Below are 19,735 nucleotides of genomic sequence, written 5' to 3'. Positions count from 1 at the left end.
TAGAAATCAACAAAGTGAGATTCACATTTCTACACTTTAGTTTTAAATTTTTATCTCACTTTAATTTTATTTTTTTCATTTCTTTCCACTAACACACCCTTAAAAAATTGAAAAAATAATGTGGACAATTTAGTCAACTCACTAACACTATTATAAGCAAGTGGGTTTTAAATTTTGAAAAGCATTACGCAATAAAAAAAAATTAAATGTTAAACTGCAAATCATGAACAAAATCATATATGGGATTTACTAGATGAGAAAATCCATTATTTAATTTCCTTGAAAAGCAATTATTACTCGGGTTTTTTTTTTCTAAGCAAAGAGATATCATTAATAAAAAAGCTAGAAGAGTGTACAAGATTTACCTAGGCCAAGTCATAAGACAGCATACAAAGTTTAGAAGCAAATACATCAGAACATAAAAAATGCAGTAAAACCAGGATCATCCTTTACCAACACCCCCCTCTCCTCCTCAGATTTACTTTCGATGGTAAATTCAAGTAAAAAAGAAGTTTAAAAGAATTCCAATTTGAGTTTATAATTATACTACAATAGTCATGGTCTAGAACACAATTATAGAAACATAACAATTATCTGAATCTAGTAATGAGAACCCAAATATGCTAAGCAACACTATATAGTTTTTTTTTTTTAAGTACACTATATAGTTAAATGAGTTGTCTCTATGATATATGAATGTATGCATACCCAAACCTGAATTTTAAAAGTGATGTCCATGCTATCTAATAATGACTAACTCTTAATGATTTCAAACTATTTAACCTGATACATGTGAATTCATATTGTTTTCAAAGAGTTATCCGCATGATACATAAGTTCTTGGGATATAACAAGACATGGTGTTTTACAATATCTAGTCCAGTAAAAACACAACTCAAAAAATTGAACACTTCAATGCAAACCTCAACTAAAATTAAGATTAAGTTTTACATTTAATACATGTATTTAAGTATATTTTACTTATATACGAGATTTGAAACCCTGCATTACAAAAGTTTGTTTATATTATATACTTTTAATATTTATAGTTTTTTTAAAATGTATGTAAGTGGATAAATTTATTGTTTTAAAATATTTAGTGATATATTAGATATAGTTAAATTAAAATTTTGGATAATCTTTAAAATTTTAGTGGTACTTATAATTTACTTTTTCTAGTAATAATTGTGTTACAATACTTGTGTGAAATTTAGAAACAAAATGTAAATACAATATGCAAGTGTTTGTAACAATATAATATTGAGTGTTTATTTTGTTATCATAGATACTATATTAACATGTATTTTTTTGTTTCTATAATTAAATTTTTTTAACTATATTTATCCTATAAATAAAAAATATCATGAAAAATACATGCAAAATAATATATAATTAATTTAAAAATTAAAATATGAAAAATTGATAATGATACGTACTACATATACACAAAAGTCAAAGGAATTCATTTAATACATATAATATTATTATTAATTACGTTATTTTAAGAGATAATATTATTATGAATCATGTTAGAAATATAATTTTATTAAAAAACATAAAATAATTGTGTACTATATGGTAACATACATACAATAATTATTACGTTAACTAATAATTAAGTTCCTAAACTATTTTTTTCTTTCAATTGGGACCCTATGTATTTTTTATTCCTTGCTTTATATGATGGATGAAAATAATAGAGGGTTGATAGAAATAAATTTGAGTGTTTAATTAGAGTAGGAGAAATAAGGTGGAAAGAATTTTAAAAATTGCAAGACTCATTGTCAATATATTATTTTTTATCTATTTCTTCTCATTTCTCTTTAATCAAATACTTTTAATTTTCATTTTATTTCTTAATTATTTCATGTCATCATTTTCATTTCCATTCACCATATTTCTTTTCTCTTAACCAAACAATTTCATAATCTAATTCACCAAATTAGACCTGTCGAACTAAGGTCCAGATTAATGCTCCTATTTTTTTTGGGTGAAAATTGGCACCCTTAATTTTATGTATACCTGCTTAGACTCAAGTCATTTTAATAATTACACACTCAAAATTAATCTCAATAATAAGTTTTCAAATGTATCAAAATCAGTTTTTTAACATTTATTGTCCAAACATAGATCACCACTTTAAGTTCATATTTATTTAAAATTAATCCTATAAATAATGTTAATTCAAAATCAATTTAATGATAGGATTGTTCTATAGTCTTCTAGATATTTCACTTCATATATGAGAAGGGTTTCCTAATTCCAACTCAACTACCACCGTCCGATTAAACAACACCCATCAAATCCAACGGATCCTCCTTCCCACCATATTTTTCAATTCTTAAAGCGTCGCGCATTCGCCACTTGCCCCCTTATCTCTCTCTTTTGCTCTCTCTCGCACGCTATGGCCACTGTTCTCAGAACCCCCACCTTCCGGCCACCGCCTCCGCCGCGCGCCGCAAAGTCGCCGAAATCATCGCGCTTCGCCGTCGTGTCCTTCAGACAGAGCACCACCTGCGGGAGAAAACCCTCCTCGCTTCTCTCCTCCCTGCCGTTCCCTAATGTTCCCTCTCTACGGTTCGTCAGGTTCGTTCCCTTCGCTTTCGACGGCGACACCGAGGCCCCGCAAGTTCAGGAGCCGGAGGTTCAGGTTCTGGTAAGACTCTCTCTCTAATGCTTTCAACTTCTTTTTTTTGTTAATTGTTTATTAGCTGAGGAAATGGAACCGAGTCGAATTTCGGGTTTTTATGTTTGTGTCGATTTTTAGCATTTTCCGCTTGAAGAGGCTCATTGAAATGGTTATAGATTTTGTGCTATGAAATCAAGTGGATGTGAGAGTGTGAGGGGTGTGTTAAGATTCTACATATAAATTAGACAATATGGTCAATGCACTCCTTATAATGACCTTCACAATTTTTCTTGGTCTTGGGTCAGAGATTGTGAGTGTCCCACAACCAACTGGGTTAGAGACTAATCCCGCTCGCATTGCGTGGCTGCCGCTGACCTAAGAGAATTTTGCACACGGTGGGAATCGAACACGGATTCTCTCCTAAATAGATTGTTCCCACTCATGGAAACGCAGCGGAGTCTTACACCATTTTGCCAACCCTTTGGGTTTAATGACCTTTGCAATCAGTTTGACCTAGTTCATTCTCAATTCTAATAGCAATTATCTGCTTCCTTCAAATGTATGGTCTTGCGGCAAACTTTTTAAGTTATATCCACATGAGGTCTACAATAAGGACCAAAACTTAAATATAGTTTCAATAAGTGTTGTTTGTTCTGTTTTCTAATCAGTATTGGTATTTCACTTTGATAATCTTTGTATTTTAATGTTCTCATTAAAGGATTTTGCGGATTACTTAGGTTAAACTCCATTTCTGATTAGAGAACACGACAAACAAAACCTAAGGAACCATATATAAGTTTTGTCCCTATGATAATTCCTTGGGAGGTTGTCCAAAGATTGAAGTTAGGGTGTTCAGTATTAATGCTGGTGATTAATGTTTGAGGGTACTATGAAGTGGTTTTCAAAACTATTTTTCAAATAAGTAAGCAAGTGATGTAGGGCTAGAATCTAGATAGGGTTTAGTGGGTTACTTACATCAAGGAGTATGGAAGGATTGAGTGAAACAAGAGTCAACTGCAGACAATTGCCGGTTCTTCTGCTGCAGTAGACAAAGCAAGAAGATGACTCTTCTTGATAATTTCATGCCTCAATAAAGAAGATTCTTCTTTAGGGAAAAGGATCTTCCATACAAAGCCTGAGGTTTAGGCCGTTTAGCTCTTATAGTGCAAGATGAGACCTTTTAGACTTCATGATCTTCCAACCTAATCTCTTGGGAATTCTAAATTATGGTTATTAAAAATTTGTTGCCTACCTCCTGAGTTAACTCAGACTCTTACGAGTTTATGATTCTAGGTAGAGACAGGTAAACTCGCTGTCAAACTATTTTTTGGATAAACTTAGTTAAACTCATGTAAATTCACATAAACTCTCGAATCAACGAGTTTGGAAAGAATGTAATTTTTGCTTCTCACTGACCCCACAGTGATATTGTTTTACTAGGGCTCAAATGATTTGAAGAAATTAACTCCTTTTTTAAATTTTTTCACTCTAGGAACTAGTGTTTTTTTGAGGGCGAGCCCTGGTGCAGCGGTAAAGTTGTGCCTTAGTGACTTGTTGGTCATGGGTTCGAATCCGGAAACAGCCTCTTTGCATATGCAAGGGTAAGGCTGCGTACAACATCCCTCCCCCATACCTTCGCATAGCGAAGAGCCTCTGGGCAATGGGGTACGAAGTTTTTAGGAACTAGTGTTTTTTCTGAATTTATATATTATTTGGTTATTTATGTAGTTTGATCTTATTTAGTTTTAATGTATTATCACACTTTATTATTGTGGTTTGCTACTTTGCTTTATTATGAAGTTAAAATGTTGAATTATTGTTGTGGATATGTATATATATGTCGTTAATATGTTTTTTAATATTATTTTTATAGGTTACTCAGTTAGTTCCTAAACTATTTTTTTTTTCTAATTGGGTCCTTTATCATATAAATTTTTTTACTCGAGTAACTAGGGCTAGTGGTCCATTTGCAAATTATTCCCTCTTTGCTGGCAGTTGGAAACTGCTTAAAATGACAATATATGGAGGTTTCAAAACCGCCAAAAATTGATTCCCATAAATTGTCATTTTCTGACAATTTCGTGCCACCAGTAAGTAGGGAATAAAGAATGTTATATGGTAGATAACGGTTTGCAAAGGGATCACTAACTCCAGAGACTTAATTAAAAAAATTGCATGGTCAGGATTCAATTAAAAACTTTTTTAGTTTAGGGACCTACTTGAAAATTCCGAAATAGTTTAGGGATCAGCTGGGTAATTAAAACTTCTATTTTTTTAATGATAAGGAAGTTCCATGAGTTTAGGTAAGCACTTGAGTTTGACAACCTCTTGTATTAAACTACAACTTCCCAGGCACAACTTACAAGATAACAACTCCCTAATTCTAATTTTAATCTTTGACTTTTATTACTACCTCAAGCACATCAGATCCGACACTAGAACACTTAATCAACACAATATAACCCAAAATACTACCCATAAACAGAAGCTGCAAAAATTAAATAAAACATCTTGAAATTAAAAACAGAACTCCACTATAATGATTTTCGTTTCTATAGTTTCTGTATCAACTAGTTTTCACTTTACATTTCTTCCATGATGTTATACTGTTATATACTAACATACTATGCATACCTGTTCTTCCTTATTTAAGAGACATATTATTTATGTATAGCCATAGTTGATGTTTGTTTTGACTACTACATCTTACTTTTCATAATGGAGTCTGGATTTATTATTAGAAGATTTTGGCTCCATACCACCTTTTTTGGTTCCCATTTCCCCCTCTACTCATTTACTTTTAGCCTTTTGAGTATGATTTCACCCTTGGGGAATACATATTTTTGACATTTGGAATTTTGACTAACTCCAATAAAGGAAATAGTGCGGGTTCAAGAATATGAAGTTTAAGTATTTGTTTCTTGTCCTATCCCAATATTCTGATGCACTAATGTAACAGGACCCTTCAGATGGTGCTGTTGGTGTAAACGACAGTGCAAGTGATAATGAGGTTAGTGATGCTGATGAAACATTTGCTTCACCTTTCTTACTGTTACTTCAATCGTACAAAGAAGCATTAGCTAATAACGACGAAGTCAAAATTGCTGAGTTGGAATCGTCATTAAAATCCGTTGAAGATGAGAAAATAGAACTTGAAGTGAAAATAGCTTCTTTGTCAGAGGAGTTATCAGTAGAAAAGGATCGGATTCTAAGGATTAGTGCAGACTTCGACAATTTTCGGAAGAGGACCGAGAGAGATCGCCTTTCACTGGTCACAAATGCTCAGGGTGAAGTTGTGGAGAGTTTGTTGCCTGTATTGGATAATTTCGACAGAGCAAAAACCCAGATTAAGGTGGAGACAGAGGGAGAGGAGAAAATAAACAACAGCTATCAGAGCATATATAAACAGTTCATTGAAATTCTAAATTCACTTGGAGTTGAACCAGTGGAGACAGTTGGAACACCCTTTGATCCATTGGTAAGTTAATTGGCATTCAGCAATTTCAATTTGTAGAATTGTAGTTAAATTCAAGTATATCTAACTTTCAAAGATTAGAATCCTATCATCATAAAGGGGATAATGTTTTATCTAAAAATGAAACCAATAAATTTAAGTTTTATTAAAGGCTGGAGTGCACCAAACATTTATATTACATTGCCTGGGTGCAAAAAGATATGACGCTTTGTTGTAAACTAACCAGTATATTTGTCAATTTTGTTAGGTGACACTATGCTAAGTTTTGTTCAACTTCTGTAATTTATGTTATTGTTGTATTATTTCAATATTGATTTAGATTTTTATGTCTCTTCCATGAAAATATCTTATTTTTTAAAAAGATATTTTTGGCACGGTATCAATCTTTCATTATGTTTTTTATGGCATAATGCTGTGTCATCTATGGTTGATGCAGGCATGCAAACCTGTTGGCTCGAAATTCAATCATGTCCTTGATGAACTTTTTCAAACACTTTATCAAGCTTGTTCAGGTTTCCTGAAGACCTTGACACGCTTTTAACCCAAAGCAATTTTTTATTGTTTCGAGCCAACTTGGTGAGTTTAAAACTGCATCACATGAAATATCCAAGGAAAAAAAGCCTTCTTGGCAAAATGTGTCGAGAATATAGGTTCATAATGTTAGTTAGAGAATTACTTTCAGTTGGTTGGTTGTAAAATATTTGACTTGAACCTTCTGTGTCAGCCACAGCCTTAATGAAACACTCAACGCATGGTTCTATTTTTTTGAAATTTTATTTAGTGGTTTCTGAAGGCATAGAATATTGATATTCATGAGCAAAAGTTTCTCTGATAAATTATATTTTCATTTTACTTGTAAAAGCTACATGAAGCAATTATGCGCGAGGATTCTGATGAATTTGAGGATGGCATCATAATTCAAGAATTCAGAAAGGGTTTTAAACTTGGTGAGCGTCTCTTGCGTCCATCAATGGTGAAGGTATCAGCTGGTCCAGGACCTGCAAAGCCTGAACAAGAAGCACCGCAAGAAGAACACGGCAACACTGAAATTTCTGAGGACAGTAAACAAAACGAGGGCAGCACAGAAACAGAGTCTTGAAAGGTCAAAACTTTTGCCTGATTTCAGTTTTGCAATAGTATATCAATTTTAATCTCCCTGAACATAATGTTGGCTGTAAGAGTCTCCCAGGAGATATTCCTCCCAAATTTCCCTTAAAAAGAAAGTTATTATTCTGAGATTTTGAATTATATTTTTAGATTTTATGTCCTTGCATGGCTTTCATAGAGATGACTGAATTTTCAAAGGTACCATTTTCCTGGAAGGAAGAGTTAGTTGCAATGTTCAAGTGCTTGATACCTGGAATCAGAATCGTTGTAGTGTGAGAGCATTTTAATTAATTTGATTAAAGGTTTTATGATGACATAATTTTTTTCATCTTATTGCATAATAATGTATTCTTTGGTAGACAAGATTCAATGCTGCGTTGATGTAAAAGCGCTTTTTAGAAAAATACATTCTTCACAATCGATTATTAGTTCATGCTTGATTAGTTTATTTTTGAAAAACAATCGTTTATTTCTTTAAGCTTTCCGAAACAGTTTTTGAAAAACGAGTGATTATTTCTATATTTAAGTGGAACTAAACGGTACATTCTAGTATTTTTACTTTTTTTTTGTTTCACAAATTAGCTAATTATAATGCCAATTAACTTGTTTTATATATAAGCTTTATTAGCTGGTAAGTCATAATCTACTTGTTTGTTATACACGTTGCGAGATTAATCTCTTGTTAGGAGACACGTGTAGTCTCTAACCAAAGATAAAAACAAAATGTTGATAAAAATAAAATGTTAGAGAAACAACACAATTCACATGTTTAGAGTTAAGATTCTGTTAAATACAAGTTCAAAAGGGGGAGAACTTTCATTTTTATGATAAAGAGTAATAGTAAGGATTAAAAACAAAACATTTAAAAATTACATGACCAAACACATATTTTAATGTCTACGAATCCGAACATTGCAAAATGCAGCACGTCTGTGGTAACATCATAAGTGCTTGCAGCAAAGCCTTCGTACTCCAATGATAACTAGACGACACGAAGCATTAATGTGAGAATATAATGAATGTTTTTCAGTGTTCCATGTTTTTCAGCTTTGGCTTGGTCTTAATTTGTTTATCTGATAGCATCGTGATGCAGAATTCCTGGGACTAATTTGTTTGTTTCTCACTAACTTATACAGTTGCTGATGATAGTGTCAAGACTTTGGATATAAAAATTTCTTCATAGCCAAGAACAAAACCAGGAAATTTTATTAGGGGGGAGAATTTTTGCCACTAATAATGATCTAAAATTTAGTTTAATAATATAAAAGTAAATATAACAGTAAATCATAATTAATTATTGACTTAATTTGTTTACCTGTTACCAATTTTATATGTTTGTGGTGAAATTTTTGAAGTCTGTGACATATGAATAGGAAATTAAAAGCAAATCATAAATCTAAATTATATAACGTATATATATGAATATAAATTGAAATAAATTGAAATTAATTTTTTTTTTTTGCTTTTGATTGAAACATTGCAATTCTATAATGTATAGGAAAAGAAATAAAATAATTTATAAAACCAATTAAAAGCATTCTAAATTTAAAGAAAACACGTTTTTTTATATCTACAAAATTATCTAAAAACAATTAAATTCTAAAATAAAACAAATATTTATATATTTGATTTTTTATCAGTAACTATTGTTATAAACAAAATTTCTAAAATAAAATAAGGAAGGCTCACTACAAATACCAATAAGAAAAAAGAAAACAAGTTGCTTAATTATTTTTCTGTACTTTTGGTTACTTAATATGTTTTGATTTTTTTTACTAGATATAAAATAATTTTTTTTTTACTTAATAATTTTTTTTCACAAATTAAAATTAATTAATTTATAAATAAGTTAAAATCATTTGAAAAAAATAAAATAAAAAGTTTCTACAGATTAAATTAACTTATGTATACGCTACAACTGATTCAGTATAAAAATTTCATTTATTAAAAAATTATTTTATTTTACCTTTTTAATTCCTCATTATTAAGTATGTTCATCAATTCATATGAAATAGTTTTAACTTAAGTAATAATTTCAAGTTCGAAGAGAATACATATGGTCTAAATTATAAAAAAATCTTATATTTTTTATAAATATTATGGAAAAACTTATGCAACATGATCTTAATCTTATATATACTTAAACTTACTTATTTTTAATATTTTTAATTTTCATAGTTAAGTTTTAAAATTTAAAAATAGTCTTTATTGTTGTTTAACGATGACGTGATACGTACCTCACTATATCTTGACACTTGTTATTCTGAAATAAGACATCATAGCATGTCATATTATTTGTTAACAGTGATATATATATATATATATATATATATATATATATATATATATATATATATATATATATATATATATATATAAAACAAAGGAATAATCAATTACCAATAGGATCATTATTTCTTCGTAGTTACTCCTTCTACGTATTCTTCTATTATTAATTGCATATTACATTGGTGTTTTTCTTTAAAATCAGGGAATTAGTGCTAATATCGCATTTGTTCATTGATAAGAACTCCTAAGTTGAAGCATTGCGATCACAGAAAAGATGCGCTGTGGTATTTTTTAAAACTGAGGGGGGTCTTTATTGAATGTTTTGAGTTTTGGCAAATATAAATATTGTTAAATAAATTTTTCAACTTATTAGTTACGCATAATTTATCTATTAAATAATTTTATTATAACTTAATATTATTGAATTTTCCTAAATAATTTTTATTTTTTAAAAAAATGTTATTGAACCACAATATATAATAACTTAAATAGTTTTATCTTTTGTACGTGTTCCGGAATAGTTTATCATCTGTAACCACATTTTAAAATTTCTTTAATGGTATTATATACTCCTTAATAGCTTGTTTATTTATGAAATAATAATAATAAAATGATCAAAATTATATTGTTATATTTGGATTTTTGCATGTGTAGCCATTATTATGTTTCATTAGTTCATTGCAAAATAAAAAGAGATTATGATTTTCTACCTTTTGATTAATTCATATTGTTTATAATATTTACAATATCAAATAAAAAAATAATCTCTTTTTTACTATATGTAGTAGTTTGATAATATTAATTGATAATAATTATATATTTAATGTTTTAAAATTATAAGAGTTTATAAAAGAACCATTTACTAGCATAAACTCTTCGGTTAGAGTAAATTTAAAAAATAAAAAATTTTAAAAACAATATTTTATTAAAATAAACAACAATTTATGATATTAATTAAATATCGATTCTATATATCTTTAACGTTTAACGTTATGAATTATGAGAATTTGATGACTAATCATTTATTAATTAACGTGTTAAGTTTTAATAAAGTATAAAAAAAAGATTTTTTTTTATAATAAGATTTAAAGATATGTTTTTCATAATATGGTCACTTGGGATATATAAGATAAACTTGATAGTGATAAAGGGTGAAGGGATGGAGAGATTCGTGTGGATTTGAATATTTTTATTAATAAAAACTATCAAACAAACCATTAATATTTTTCAATAAAAGATAATACAGAAACTATGAGAATCATGAAGAGAGTTCTGATAATTTGTTCTTAACATGCTCTTTTATCAAATTTGTCTTCTCCTGGGAATCTAGTGAAGAGTGTATGTCTAACACTTATAGTAAACAAATGCAGGATGTTTTTGTGGCCTCTGTTGTCACAATGCGGTTTGGTTCTCTGGACCCTCAATGTTTATGCAATTTCATTATTGCTGCACTGTCAATCTTACGTAATCTTTCTGCTGCTACGTACTATGTTAAATTCCTTTGCTGAATTTTCCATGTGCAGTCCTTTTATGTCAGAGGCCACGTTCAAAAACTGAAATATATAATGCATATAATTTTTGGATATCTGTATAATATTTTTTAGTCAACTACAAATAACAATATTATATCAATAACATTATCATACTTTTTTTTTACAGTTGTAACATTATCATACTTCAATAACTGAAATATGCAAAGACAACATAATTTTATAATACCAAATGTTTAAAAGATATAATGTTAAAATATATAAGTTATTGTTAGTTTAGTTTTATAACATATATCATTTATTTAATAATAATGATATATATAGGGAATGCTAATATCCATTCTATTTGATGTGCATTAACATTCAAAACAAAAAAAAAAATTAGACTAAAAAATCATTATCTTTTTTATTGTTAGTTTAAATTGACTTTTTTATGAAATAGAAGCTTTCTTTTAAAAAGTTTCTTTTTGATGTGATATATCATAATGTACAATAAAAAATTAACCCTGACACAACATAAAGATTATCTAATGAGTTTTATTTTTAAATAATATTTTTTTATATATATGATCAATAAAGAATCAAGCTCTAATATTTTTTTTAAAATATACTAGAAGTATAGCTGAATATTTTTTTTTTGTAATTTTTAACATTTTTTAACAATTCAAGCACACTATGTTAAAATTAAAAAAAATTATAAAATTTATGACATGAATCAAAAGAACATGTACCTAAAAATATTATTGAATATTCTTCCTAATTGTTTAACAAAACATACACTCTCCCCATCCCCGTCTGATTATAATGGTAGTATAAGAGAGAAAAAATATCCTAAAATAATTGTCATATTAATTTCAATGTAACATTAATTAATTTTTTTACTTATATTTCTTATAATATTAACAATGGGTAATAAAATCTATAAATAAATTAGTAAAGATGTAAGATTAATTTTATAAAATTATTATTATTTTACATTTATTCTATAAATACCGAAGGAGTATTACTATGTATCGTTTTAAAAAAAATACTGTAGTTTTTTAGAATAAAAAAATACTGTATTAAATAAGTCAAATATGTCTAAATAAAAGATTGTATTAAATGTAAACTCTTATTTATTGTGATAAATGAAAACTGTAAATTTGAATTATATATCAATCAAAATTATAAAAAAAAGTAGATATATGCATGACTTTTTAAAGAATTATGTGATCTTAATTAAATTTTATTTTGACCAGCTATATCTCGTATTTATAATTTTCATTGCTTATGATAGTACTATAAACAGAAATTCTTACTTATAAACCTCGTTTACATACTTGATTATAAAATTCACTAAAATTAAATATTTTGATAAACTAAATGCACGAATCCCATTCACGATTAAACTAATTTTAAAAACTACTAGAAAGAAGTATAAATTATTCTCATAAGTTTTCGAAAGATCCTATACTTTTGTCCATTTTGAATCAAATAACTATATTCTATAAAGCATTCGTGTTTTAACCCACGTCATGATTTGTACTAAACTTTTTGGTATTATCAATTAAGTTTCACAGCAAAAGTTGTTTTCCATTTTTAATAGTTAAAAAAGAAGTCGTTTCCTTCTTTACCAATTAGATCGAAGTGGTGGCCAAAACGAATAGTTATATCGAGAAGACGCCGAAAATTAAGATACCACAACATGCTATATTGCTATTCACACCAACATTGGTTTCCCTGTTTCCTTTTTTTAACTGTTTCGATGTTGTTCACTTAATTTAAGTTAATATTTAATTTTATTAATATTTAATTTTATAATTCAATTTAAAACAGTGTAATTTTCAAAAAAATAATACAATAAAAAATTAAAAAAATCAGATCTTATTCACACCTAAGCCGCCACTCCTACCAAAAACCTCATCCGTGATGTCACTCACTCATGTTTCTCCCTTCGCCAGCAAAATTTTCTACTTACACGACAAAATTGTTAAATCATTTGAAAGTTGGAACCCACAATAACCACACGCATGTTATTAATAAATATTACAAGTTTAAATATAGGCTTAAATTCACTATTTATTCAATAATATTATAAATTGTGCTTTTTTTGTCCTTCAAATAATAATGTGATAACTTAATACATATGTTAAGATGAAACTGATGATATCAAAATTTATCTTTGTTCTGTTAATATATTATTGATATCATCGTTAGGATCTCACACTAACAATTTTTATTAAAATAATAAGAACAAACTATTGATCATATAAATTTATAAAAAAAAGTGAGAATCAAATGTATAATATTTTAAAAAAATAATACCAAAAGTGCACTGTCCCACTGAAACTATAGAAGCAAAAATGAATTTGTAAGCCTTATAAGAACATCATTACTACTATAACAAATTTGATAGTAATATGGCAAGAAAATCATGTTATATTGACCATAGATTCGGTGTTCCAGGTGGGTCAGCAAATCAAACAGAACAACAACTTGAACTTGAATATATATAATGGTTCAACTCTTTGTTTATTTTAAACAAACGCCATTCTCTCTTTCTCTCTTTGACCAATCCCAAACCCAAAACAAAAAATAAAAATGGAGGGGGATCTGAAGCAGAAGCTGTTGAGAAGAAGAAAGGAAGAGGAAGAAGAAGAAGAAGAAGAGTTATCATTGGCCAAGAGGGTGTGGAATGAGAGCAAGGTTATGTGGATAGTGGCGGCACCAGCCATATTCACAAGGTTTTCCACCTTTGGAATCAGTGTTATAAGCCAAGCTTTTGTTGGCCATATTGGTTCTAAGGAATTGGCCGCTTATGCTCTCGTTTTCACCGTTCTCATTAGGTTCGCCAATGGTGTTCTGGTACTTTTTTCTTCACCAAAAACCTTGCTATTTTTTTTTATTTTTTTTATATAAAAAAAGTGGAACAAACTACGCCGCATGTGTAGTATTGTATCATGTTTTGACTGTTTTCTTGTGTTGCTGTCTCACTATGTTTGGTTTGGTGTCTCGTAACTTGACGAATCAAGGTTCGAATTCCTATTGAGAGAGTTGTTCACGTTTAGTTTGATTATGTCTCAAACAGGGTTCTCTTGAAAAAGAAAAATACATGAAAGAAATAGAGGTTACTCCTCTGTTTCATCAATTAAAAATTAAATTTTTTCGTTTAACAAAATCTTTTGGTGTTGTAGGTTGGATTGTTGTGATTGGTTGAACTTGGGTTATATGAACACATGGATTGTAACATCTGAAGTTTGTGAACATATGCTATAACAAATACATTTAGTGTTTGATTGGAACATGAATTATAACAAAAAAAATTCGAATTTCTGTTCAGAGAGGTGTCTACGTTTAGTGTTTGATTATGTCTCAAACAGGATTCTCTTAAAAAAAAAAAAATACATGTTGGGGAAAAAGGAAAACATGTTATTCTGATTTTTATTTTTTTTTTAATTTAAATACAGGTTGTTGTTCTGTGTTTTCTGTATTGTGACTCAAAGATACTGAGATTGCTCCTCTGTTTCATGAATTACAAATTAAATATTTTTGTTCTTTTTTAATTTGTTAATCAGATGAAGATTTTTTGGTAGGTTATATGAGAAACATGGATTATAACATCTGAAGTTTGTGAACATAGGCTATCACTGTATTTAAAATTACGTTACTTAGTGGGTGTGTGTATTTTTTCATTTATTTGATTTTTACTTAACCTGTGTATGGTTTGGATGAAACTGTATCAGTGTTGTGTTACAGTTGCAATTACAAATTTTACAATATGATGCCTATGATAATGACTAAAATTTATTGTTTGTAAAATGGAAATTGCAGTTAGGAATGGCGAGTGCGTTGTCAACACTTTGTGGACAAGCATATGGGGCAAAAGAATATGGCATGATGGGAGTGTATCTTCAAAGATCATGGATAGTTTTGTTCTTAACTGCAGTCTGTCTTCTTCCTGTGTTCATCTTCACAAGCCCCATTTTGTTGCTCTTGGGCCAAGATGAGAGCATAGCACAAGTGGCAGGAAACATTGCTCTTTGGTCAATCCCTGTCATGTTTGCTTTCATTGTCTCGTTCACTTGCCAGACATTCCTGCAATCTCAAAGCAAGAACATCATCATTGCGTTCTTGGCGGCTTTTTCGATAGTCATTCACGTGTTTCTCTCCTGGCTTTTGACAATGAAGTTCAAGTTTGGGATTCCTGGTGCTATGATTTCAGCAGGCTTGGCATACTGGATTCCTAATATTGGTCAACTCATATTTGTCACATGTGGTTGGTGCTCTGATACATGGAAAGGTTTCACATTTTTGGCATTCAAAGACCTCTGGCCTGTTGTCAAGATGTCCCTTTCAGCTGGTGCCATGTTATGGTGAGTTTTCTTCTCAAGTAGGCTCAGTTCTTTGCAAATTCTATGATTGTTGGTCTTGAGTAGACCCGGATTCTTCCTATTAATAATAATAATTCATGTTTTGACTTAAACAATAATAATAAAAAAAAGTAGACCCGGATTCCCTTCAGTCGGGGAATTAACATTGGGTCAACATCAGATGACTCATATTTTATCTCGCAAGTCTGACTTAAAAGTTAAAATACACATCCAAAATTTGAACAATTCGATCTTCATCAAATGGTTTCAATTTACTTTTGTGTGAATGCCTGATAGCATAGAATCCATTTCCATTTTGAGTGTCAATCTTGATGTTTTATCATAAATCATTTTTACTAGCAAATTATGCCTCATTATTCAAAAGACATTACTTATTCTCTTTAACTTTTCTCCTTTCCCTTTGATGTGACCTTATTCACTGAGAGTGTAAAAGGGTGTGAGAAAAAGATTTCAATGAAACACTTTTTTCTTAGAGAATCTAGATTGTTACTATGTTATTTATCGTGAACAAAAATTGTTACATGTCTTTCTAACTTGAAGCTGTTTTATATTTTACAGTCTTGAGCTCTGGTACAACACAATATTGGTTCTTTTGACGGGTAACATGAAAAACGCGGAGGTTGAAATTGATGCTCTATCCATATGGTAATCCTTCTGCACTAGAACATTTTTCACTAAAATTTAAATGTGTTATGTTATTGGTTGTATTAGTTTGATGTAAATAGGAGTTTTTTTTTTTTCTCTTGCACTGCTAATGGTGAAATTTTACTATTTACAGTCTCAACATCAATGGATGGGAAATGATGATATCACTTGGTTTCATGGCTGCAGCAAGGTAATGTCACTGTTTGTTTCACCAAGCTCAACCTTCCATTTTGTTTTGTTTTTCATCTGTTGTAAGTTTACCCTGAAAACTTGACTTTAACTTTATTTTGCAGTGTTCGAGTGGCAAATGAACTTGGAAGAGGAAGTGCCAAAGCTGCAAAGTTCTCTATTATTGTGTCAGTGCTCACATCATTGGCCATCGGATTCCTTCTGTTCATATTCTTCTTATTTTTTAGAGAAAGACTTGCATATATATTTACCTCAAATAAAGAGGTGGCCTTTGCTGTTGGGGATTTGTCACCTTTGTTGTCGGTCTCTATATTACTGAACAGTGTTCAACCTGTACTCTCAGGTATTATTTGCACCATTTGCTCCCTCTTGAATTGATTTAAGATTTGAATCCTTGTTCTTATATTACTAAAGCAAATTAGTACATGTTTGGATTAAAGTTTACTCAAACTTAAGTTTGCAAAAGTATCTCAAGTCTTGTTTCCCAAAAACTTGGTTTCCAGACAAAATTTTACTCTCAAACATACTTTTGGGGGTAACTTAACATAAAATGATTTTACTCTTAAACATACTTTTCAATCCATTCCAACGGAAATCAAAACATGCCCTGAATATGTCAAATGCCTTAAACTTACAACAGTGATATGTTGAATGTGTCATTTTCCAATGTCTACATAGACTTCTGAAATGAGATTATGTGATTTTCCAATGTGTATATATACTTATGAAATGAGATTGTGTGATTTCAACAGGAGTGGCTATAGGAGCAGGGTGGCAAAGCATTGTAGCATATGTGAATATGGGGTGTTATTATGCCATAGGTATTCCTGTAGGTATTGTACTTGGTAACGTTCTGGATTTGCAAGTCAAGGTACACTTTCACCTATTCTGTTGCTTTTAAATTGCAGACCATCTTTATGCTGCTTCCTGTATTGAACAAACTTTTTCACTTTTGTAGGGAATCTGGATTGGAATGTTGTTTGGAACGTTGATTCAAACTATAGTGCTAATTGTAATCACCTACAAAACTAATTGGGACGAGCAGGTATGCATTTAACATAAGGGCTAAGGATAGTATAGGAAAATAAGATAAAAAAACTTACAGAAATAGCTTCTAATTTCCACAAGTTCTTTTGAGGTTATTTCAATAAACATTTTGGTTCAACTTTTCAAAATAAGCCCTTTCTAACTTATTTCAATAAGTGTTCTGGTTAAATTTACAGCATAAGCTCTCTTGTGATGAGATCTTATTGAATAAACACTTGATTTTGTTTACCCAAACACTGCTTAAAACATCACTTATAAATTAAAATTAACTTATCCACTTTGACTCTTAAGAAGTGTTAACTTCTCTAAAAGTAAATTAATTTCAGCTCATGAGAAAAGTTTGATGCATTTTATTTTCTTATTTTTTCTGTAAGTACTTTTTGACATGTTTAATTTATCCATACTGATCCTTATTTACTGTCAGATTGTTTCTAATTAACTACATTCTCTTGCATAATAATTATAATTATCTTTACTGAACATGATCATATCATGCTGTGCAGGTTACCATTGCTCAGAAGCGTATTAGCAGGTGGTCGAAGGTGGACAGTCCTGATCATGAAAATGAAGTAGAAAGAAAAAACGTTAGCTAATTAGTTTCAGTGTCATCATCTATGTACTATGTTGTGATACAGCAAAAAAGTAGATAGCAATTGTACGTCATTTTTTTGGTGAAGAAATGGTTATTTATTGATCATAAAGTCTTCAATCAAAAGTAGTGGACTTCTTTCTTACTTTTGAATTTTTCAATAGAGACATTACTTTTGCTCGTACTCGATTGACCTACTCGGTTAATGGATCTTTACGTGCAAGGCATTATTAATGTTACATGTTCTTAATTCTCAACTTTAACATTTTGTAATTAGTGTGGTAAGGATGGTAGTTAGTACTCATAAGGATAGATCAGAAAAAATGTCCAGAAAACTAGATGGTAGGAAACTATATAATACCAGAAATTAATGCAGTTGTAGATTTATTGTATATAAATAGTAACAAGCATGTTTCTAATAATTAACAACAATCCAACTATATATATAACTAAATATGTGGTAGATATAAACATTTAATATAACAATCACACCGGCCGTATAGCTCTCAATGTTGATATTAAATCAAATTGATGATATTAATTTGACAACAAAATGGATCTTGACAAGATATCAGCTACTTGAAGATCATTGAAAATGCAACGGAAAGAGATTACTTCTTGTTGAATAGCACCCGTTACTAGCAAGGGCCACATGAAGGGAGAATTTACTTCCTGCACCTCCTAAAGGACAAAAGTATCTCTTCTTCACTGACACTCTCGATGCCGGAGAAGCTTTGCTCCACCGCCGCCGCCGCGTCTGCGGGCTACGGATGCAAAATGCCCAATGACTTCAAGAACCGCCCAGTCTGAGAACTCAACGACAACAAAACAGTCCGCATTCAGAGGTCAAGAACTTGACAAAGGTAGGTGTTAAACACGACAACATTTTGGGAACCCTTTTTTGGAATAATATTTTTTTTAACATTTTGGAAAAGTGTTTTGAGAATTGAAATTTTATCATTAATAGAAAGCCCTTTCCAAAATGGTAAAATCGCAAATCCAAAAACATCTTTTCAAAATGTTAAAAAAATTTAACTATTATGGAATTATGTTTTTAACATTCCAAAAACTAGTTAGTTATCGGTGGGTCATTTCGTTATACATATTCTTTGTTTTAGTATTGAAATTATGCTTAGATTAGAAAGCTAATTTTTTTTCTTGAATATTTGAAAAATGAGAATTTGAGATAAATTAATAATTAAAATTAATAATACAAAGTAGAATAGACCTTAGTTGAAGTATATTAAAGTTTTAATGAATGTAGAAATCACAATAATTTGAACACAAATGTGTAATTTAAGTTTAGTTATTATTATATTTTATTGTTTACAACCTTATAATATATAATCAAAAGTACATTGAAATACAACAAAAGTTACATAACTTAATCGTGAAAACACCAATCAAACCATTGATGATACTTGGTCTAAAACTTTAGCTCAATAAACACAACTAACAATAAAGAAAATTACTTAAGTCATGAAACACATTGTGAGGATAATATAAAATATTAGATGTAAAGTATGCATATTTATATTTCTGAATCTCAGTGGTAGTAAAAGAACATTATTCTATACAGATAAACTGTAGCATTAAATGTATAATATAATTATTGTAAGTGTGTAAAACTCAATAAATGATAATCAAAGCTAATAAGATTGAGATATGTAATATATTTTATAAAACAATATTGTCAATTTAATTTGGATGATATTTATGGTTACTCATGTTTTAAAATTTTATAAACAATAAAATACATAATTTTTGTCTAATTTTAAATTTAAAACTAATTTTGAATATGATTAAATTGAATGTCATAAAACTATAATCTTAGACCATTTAAAATTAATTTTAAATATAATTAAATTGTCATTGTAAACTGTAGTAGACAATATATATTTATAG

General features: G+C 29.6%; 2 protein-coding genes across 3 annotated transcripts; both read left to right on the top strand.

Annotated features, from left to right (window-relative positions):
• Positions 1-2,359: 2,359 nt before the first annotated feature.
• Positions 2,360-7,530, top strand: LOC114405713 (protein GrpE). 2 transcript variants are annotated; one of them, XM_028368182.1, is made up of 4 exons: positions 2,360-2,656; positions 5,589-6,107; positions 6,541-6,680; positions 6,967-7,104. In XM_028368182.1, the coding sequence occupies exons 1-3, from the start codon at positions 2,405-2,407 to the stop codon at positions 6,643-6,645; spliced, it is 876 nt and encodes a 291-aa protein (XP_028223983.1). In that variant the 5' UTR covers positions 2,360-2,404; the 3' UTR covers positions 6,646-6,680; positions 6,967-7,104. The 2 variants fall into 2 exon arrangements, with proteins under 2 accessions (XP_028223983.1, XP_028223982.1); XM_028368181.1 differs by lacking the exon at positions 6,541-6,680 and having other exon boundaries at positions 2,364-2,656; positions 6,967-7,530.
• Positions 7,531-13,461: 5,931 nt separating this feature from the next.
• Positions 13,462-18,093, top strand: LOC114405712 (protein DETOXIFICATION 21-like). The gene is made up of 8 exons (XM_028368180.1): positions 13,462-13,834; positions 14,801-15,342; positions 15,919-16,005; positions 16,139-16,195; positions 16,299-16,537; positions 16,947-17,065; positions 17,153-17,239; positions 17,745-18,093. Exons 1-8 carry the CDS (start codon positions 13,571-13,573, stop codon positions 17,832-17,834), a joined length of 1,485 nt encoding a protein of 494 aa, XP_028223981.1. The 5' UTR covers positions 13,462-13,570; the 3' UTR covers positions 17,835-18,093.
• Positions 18,094-19,735: the final 1,642 nt, after the last annotated feature.

This window comes from Glycine soja, chromosome 3 (assembly GCF_004193775.1).
Source record: "Glycine soja cultivar W05 chromosome 3, ASM419377v2, whole genome shotgun sequence".
In the NCBI taxonomy this organism is placed as follows: Eukaryota; Viridiplantae; Streptophyta; class Magnoliopsida; order Fabales; family Fabaceae; genus Glycine; species Glycine soja.
This window is presented reverse-complemented; position numbering and strand designations above follow the sequence as displayed.